The sequence below is a fragment of the Numida meleagris genome, chromosome 6 (genome assembly GCF_002078875.1).
Source record: "Numida meleagris isolate 19003 breed g44 Domestic line chromosome 6, NumMel1.0, whole genome shotgun sequence".
NCBI lineage: Eukaryota > Metazoa > Chordata > Aves > Galliformes > Numididae > Numida > Numida meleagris.
In genome coordinates, this window is record NC_034414.1 from 36,949,313 (window position 1) to 36,956,004 (window position 6,692).

Here is a 6,692-nt window from a genome sequence, read left to right on the forward strand (position 1 = left end):
ATTTCTGGAATTATCAGAAAAAAAAAAAACAACCTATAAATGAATGTTGCAACTTTCTAACAGCGGGCCTCTATAGCTGTCCAAGAGTAGTAGGATTTACTTTCCTTTTTACTGGAAAGTACAATCACTCCACATTTAACCCAAATTTTACAAGAATGCATGCTCTATATTTCAGTAAGGCAAAAATTTTGATGGCTCCTATTTCCTCCATCATCAATAACAAGCGATTTCCTTGAAAACTGTAAAGAAAAAGGTGAATATTTATTTTTGTACTAAATTCCTTCAGTAAGTGAAATAAATCTTAAATTTCCTTAAAAAAAAAAGAAAAAGGAAAGAAAAAGGAAAGAAAAAGAAGGCAACGAATGTCCAAAAAAGCAATTAATAAATAAATAACTATGCAATTGCACTGGTACCAACTCATGGGATGTTTAAGCTCTGAAAAAGTGCCAGAAGAGGCACAGATCACACCAGTCTGCATGACAGAAGCAGTTGTCCACTACACTGTGTGACACTTTACTAGAAAAGGAATTTGCTTCCAGCAGGTCCTTCTGAGTTGTGGCCTCTGCACAGCTGTTATTCAGGCAATGACAAAACTCTAAAATAGCTTATCAACTCTTTTCCTTAAATTCCTATTTACATTCTGCTCCACCTTAGCTCACTATATCACTTTCCAGGTATTCTTTTATCTCAGCTTCCTTCACATTAATCCCAGATACATCTAAGACCCTGGTCATTTATCTTCCTCACAAGGTAAATCCTCAAATTTTGGTGGGCAAACCAGCAGCAGACTCTGGCCTATAGCATTCAGAATTCAAAGGGCCAAAACATTCCTCGGATTTACAAACTTATTTAAAAAACAAAAAACCAAGAGTCAATGTCACCTCTGCCCTTTCTTCTGTCTGCTGTAACACCTATGCAATAACAAAAAATAAAATAACCTGTCAGGTTATTTTCTTCATACATCTTTATATTAAAAGTTCCTGATTGCATTACTAAGCATTAGTATGTTGATCTAAATGACCCATGCCAGAATCATCCATGCCAGCAAAGTTGAGATAACCTAGTCTTCCAATCTATATGTATAAAAAAATTACATTTTTGAGATATTAATGAGCTACAAATCCAAATATAATGACAATTCTTTCTTTATCTTATCTATGTTTGTGTCAATCAACCAAGAATGCCAGCATAAAGGAGCCCAAAATCCTGACTGAGAACTATCAAGTTTAACAGTTCCAGAGAAATGACCAGCGCAGCGAGGGAGAACCATTTTATATAGTATTTATTCTAAGCAGTCGTTCTAATACATATTGAGAAAATGGACAGTACATACACAAGGAGTGATCACAATACACAGATTTTACATTTTATTTACAAAACATTAAATCCTCAACAATGCAACCAGTGTAAAAGAATACTGCTCTCAAATGCAAGCAATTAACAGTATTCCCTTCATAAAAAAGGAATACAACAAAAGTGTCAAAAGTCCAACCACTACAAGGTCTTCTGATAAAAATGTACATTTAAAAAAACATTTTAAAAAGACTTGACGTGCCTGCATTTCTGATACTTCACGCAATCTTAAACACTGCACATTTTTTTCTGCCTTTGCATATTAGCTGTGGCTGGCTAGAACATTGAAGAAGTGAAAAACTTCATCTTTATCCATCACTGCCACCTCAGTTGAACATTCAGTACATAATACTGGATGATACACTTCCTCCTCTTCTTGATTTGACTGTTCAGGAGGAGTTTCTTTGCTGTGCTTCATTTTCTTATTTCTTTTCCTTAGCTTCTTTCTGTATTTCAGAATTTCCTCTTTGTTAACAAAGCAGTTCATCACAAACATTGCTCTGTATTGTGTTTTGTAAGATTCATGTCTATGGGGAAGAGGAGAAAATGAAAGTCATATCACTGGCAAAACTCTGCTTCCATGAAATAAGTTATCATCTCTGGAAATCGGATTAAAGATAGGAAGTGCCATGCCAAACGGCTGAAAGCCATACAAATATGAAGTTTTATAAACAGAACAACAGTCCCAACTACAAAAATCACAGAAATAATTGAAGCCATCTGTCTTGTTTTTGAGGAACATATCTAAAAAGATACTGGTTCTAACTGAAATAAGCACCTCTGGAGCACAGATTGGTACTACACAATTATGAATGGCTATTTAGAGCTAATGATAGGTAGGCAAAGATCATGAAGTTGTGAGTGCAAGCGGCTCAAATACTGTTATTAACAACCTAAAACATTTCAAGCCTGAAATTCTGTATAACAATGACACATCACATTTAAAAAAGCCTGTCTATAATAAAATATATTTTTCAGCAGTCATCTGGAGTACTTAGCAAATTTCAGGTCTGCATCAATACGTCTCTCCAGCTGCAATTTCAGAGCAGCCTAAAGCAACATAGTTGGCTGCAGAAGTCCTATCTTGACTTCTAGGGCTTGTCTAATGGCATGCTGAGCAATTTCAGTTTATTGAACCCACAGAAGACCATCTGACAATAAAAATGGACTGTTTTCTGTCAGCTTAGCAAACTGAAATACTTAACTATTCAACAGAGTCAAGGAATACCAGAACCAGCAAAGGAAAGAGAGTGAAAAACAGCACCCAGTACTGAGATAACTTCAGGCTGCTGTGGAATTTCACCTTCAATCACCAAAAGTACTCAATAAATTAGAGGTAGCTTATTCCTCACTTCACAGAATTTCTTTCTCCTTTATTCACAGTGCAAAAATCTCCTCTTTTGCCCAGGTTAGCAGTAGTAACACCTAAATGCTTTCCAGGTACTACTTAACATAACTACACTCAAAAGCACAATTGCTAATACTCAAACCAAGAAAGAATATACTGTCTTGATTTTGCTTCACCCTCTATTTAAAAAGGCTCTTTAACATGAAAATAATAGTTACACTGGAATAACTCTATTCCTCTAACCATCAAGCCAACATAATTAGAAAAAAAAATCAGCATGAGATTCTAGTTTAGTCTCATTTTTGTAAACATGCTACCTTATCTACTACTCTAAAGTTCTTCCTTGTTCTTCCTCATCTCCATGGTGCAGGTTAAACTGATCACCATTGTTCTCTTAAACTGGTATTCACAGCCATCTTCTCTTTATAAGCTCCACCTTGCAAGACAGAATTGATCAAATCGTTGAACACACTAAAACTGCAAATGACTGAAAGAGAGACATTACAGAAAGACCTCTTATTGTTCACTAATTACCTCTGACAGTCCAGGCATAAAGTTGTCATGCAAGCAGGACAGTTCAAAACAGCATCACTGTTTGGAACAGATGAAGGTTTTGTCTGTTGTGGCTGCAGCACTCTTCTTTGATTACGGTACCTAGGAAATGAAGTGAGGAAGGATAAAAAAAAAAGTGAAATTACACATCCTTGCCCATCAATTTAACCTTCAAATATTTTTTAAATTAAAATACATCAGTAAATACCTGTCTCCTTCTGAACAACTTTTCACTAACTGAAACTACATAAATATAAGCACTATGGGGAAAAATCACACACAAGTATTTTTCCATTTCATTTGTATAAAGAATTTTCATCTGGAGATGTATATGCATTTGATGTGGATTTGTGAGGATTTTTGTCATTTTCCTAGAGAAGACAGGTATCTCAAGAACAATCTCTGTAGGTAACACGTTGATGTGCTTTTCAACAGATTTACATCTCTCTTCTGCTGCAACAAGCATTTCTCTGCTCCACCCTTCAGAGAAATCTCAAGTAAAGCAGCTTTGTGCTGTTTCTATTACAAGTTTTTCATCAACATCGTGGTTATTTTGAGAAGATCTACTATAGACAAAACTGGCTTACTGAACCAGGAAGTTCTGATTTTGAAAAACTGCAAGTTTTAGCATTCTGTCACTTCAAAGAGTCAATTTCCATTGCATATATGTAGAAATTTTACAAGATTTCAAATTTCCTATGCTCTAAATTCTAAGGCACTGAGCGGACCTGACAGCATAGGGTTTTTCTATATATTCACCATGTTTACTGGAATTTTTCAGTTATAGCAAGCATCCTATAACTATTCACAGTCTCTTACCTCCTCCTCTGTGAGTCTACCCACTCTTGGTCTCGGCTGTCTTCTTCTGGGTCATATAGCAGCTCGTCATTGGTAAGAATCTGACGTTGCTGCTGTTTTCTTTTTTTCTGGACATCTTGCATAACTGTAGAGATTTGGGCATGCACAGGTTACATCTTTAGACATATGATGATTCTCTACTTAACTGATAAAATGTAACTTTTTCAATTTTCATTTTCAATACCTGCAATAAATGTTAACTAACTCATAAATATCAAGCTTATCTCTCCTCTGAATATACCACCTCAAAGGATTAAAGCACCTTACACACATTGGTATACATCACAAAGTTACAGGAACTTCAGTGAGATGATATAGGCTGGTAACTGCCTCTTCGGGAATAGCCTCTGATGCCCTGAGAGGATTCTACTGGATCTGAGAGACCAGTACTACTCTGAAGATGCTGTCTTCTCTCCCAGTCCCTTACCCGTTTTGTCTTCATCTTCTGAATCAGAATCAAAGTAAATGTCATCATAGTATTTTGAAGTGGTGGCGGATGCAGCCTCCCCAGTGCTTGAAGAAGTACCTGTATTAAATTGAAGAGAAAAGTGGTAAGAACATCTCACCAAAAGGATAACATGTATATAGCCCAGAACAAACCTTCATTTCCAAGTTGCCCTACTCAAGAGCCCCCCAGTTATCTGTGCGTGTTAAGTCGCAGCTCTCCCAGTTTACTCCCATGTCCTGATCAACCAGATTACTTGTGTTATTTCATTTACAGGTAAAACTGCTCAATTCCCCTGAGATGAACCTTGGGTACAGTTCAAAGGAAAGTTTATTCTCTTCTTCTCTAAAGTCATACAAAAGAAATACAAGCATGGCAAATTATTTCATAAACTTTGATTAACATAAAATTCATGGAAAAAAGAAAGAAAACAACAACTACATTTCAGGACACATTAGTTCATAAAGGACTCAGATCAGTTGGCAATCACATCTGTTACAGCCAGTCTGCACCACAAGTCCTGTTCTGTGCTGGGTGCACATAGTGATATAAGTGCCTCTTGTTAATTGCAAACACAAAACTTAAAGATCAAGTTTGACCACTAACGCAAACAAAACCATTAAACCTGCTGAATGCTATATGAAGTTACTACATTAAAATAAATACTACATCAGTACCCCAGGAAATTAAGAATGCTTCCCCAGATGTTTTGTACTAGGTAAAAAGAACAAACGTTCTTCAAATGCCAGAGCAATCAATCTACAGCACCCCAAACAGCATGCAAACTCCAGAATGGCTAAATCCTTAACACAGTTTCACTACTTGATGCAACTTGTAATTATGAGCACTTAGGGGAAGAAATTAATATTTTTCCCGATTCTTTTCCGCAGCTGATTCAAGATCTTAACCCACCATACGCCACTCCTTTCAGCAAAAAGGTAATCCAAATGTTGACAGCATCCTGAGCCACTAGACAAAGAGACTGCAAACTGCTTGAAAAGCTTCTAAATACACATGAGAAAATAACATAAAACAGAAGTTACAGAGACACTGGGGAAAAAAAAGAGGGCTGATCAAACAAAGAGAAATCACAGTGAAATAGGAAATCAGAGGTTCAGAAACAACAAAACCAAAAATCTTAGAACAGGTAAAACAGATGCACACATTACCTAAGTACCCATTTCTGAATGACTTAACAGCCATTTTAAGACTTTTCCAGAGGTCTCAAACAGCACTCCACTGCCACCACAAATACCCTCCTCAGCTGTAAGAACACAGCAACCTCTTAAATGGACATCACTTAACCCTCAGTTTCACAGGCGAGCAGGTGTTAAGAGTGATTTACCCATTTCTGGTGATTTCCATTTGCCTTCTATATTTCTCACGGTGGTGTTGAGCTCTGCCTCCATCTCCTTCTGGAACTCATCATCGCTGGAAGATTCACTCTCCCCCGTCAGACATTCCCGTAACAGCTTCCGCTTCTGGTCGGGAGTGCCATGTAAGAGCACATCCACCTCATCTTCTGAGCTACAAACATTAAATCATTACAGACCTAATTATTATTAACACCTTACTACATTGACTGATTTAGACGATCACAATCTGAACTGCGTGGAAATATCGAGAAGCACGTATCCGCGTATTTATGCGAAATCTACTGAGATATTTTATTAGTTTATTCAGACTCCGATTGGTTTTAACGCAAAGGAGCAACGGACTGAGGGCAGCCTGCCGCTAGGCCCCAGCAGCACGGCTCCGAGGGGCTCCGCGCAGCACTCGGCAGCTCAGTGTGCCAGGGATTACAAAGGCAAACACCCGGGCTCCAAGGAACCGCTGCCGTGACTTGTGGGGGACGGATCCTCCACACCCTCCGCGGCCTCCCCCGTTTCCGGGCAGCGCAAGCCAGGCCAAAACCTGCAGCGGAGGGAAGCGGCAGCCCCAGCCCATCCCGCGAGCCGGCCGGCACCTGCTGAGCGCTTGCTCCTCATCGCTGGCCTCCTCCACCACGTACGGGTCGTCCTCCTCCCGCAGGCGGCTCATGGTGGCGCCCCACCCCTCGCTGCCGGCCCTCTCTCATCACTTCCGGGAGCCGCGCGACTTCCGGCGGGGCAGTAATGCCCAGGCCCAACCCGCCTC

At 39.0% G+C, this 6,692-nt stretch overlaps 1 protein-coding gene across 1 annotated transcript; it reads right to left on the minus strand.

The window, feature by feature from the left end:
* On the minus strand, positions 1,265 to 6,680 carry EAPP (E2F associated phosphoprotein). Its single transcript, XM_021402292.1, has 6 exons — positions 6,523 to 6,680; positions 5,902 to 6,083; positions 4,539 to 4,637; positions 4,073 to 4,196; positions 3,236 to 3,355; positions 1,265 to 1,880 (listed from the first exon to the last, which is right to left on the minus strand). The coding sequence occupies exons 1-6, from the start codon at positions 6,594 to 6,596 to the stop codon at positions 1,616 to 1,618; spliced, it is 864 nt and encodes a 287-aa protein (XP_021257967.1). The 5' UTR covers positions 6,597 to 6,680; the 3' UTR covers positions 1,265 to 1,615.

Excerpts from the sequence above, each read along its gene's own strand:
- EAPP (XM_021402292.1), bottom strand. The coding sequence starts at position 6,596 with ATGAGCCGCCTGCGGGAGGAGGACGACCCGTACGTGGTGGAGGAGGCC. Across the intron at positions 6,084-6,522 it reads GAGGAGCAAGCGCTCAGCAG|CTCAGAAGATGAGGTGGATG; the intron begins GTGCCGGCCGGC and ends TAATGTTTGTAG. Across the intron at positions 4,197-4,538 it reads AGAAGATGAAGACAAAACGG|TTATGCAAGATGTCCAGAAA; the intron begins GTAAGGGACTGG and ends AAATCTCTACAG.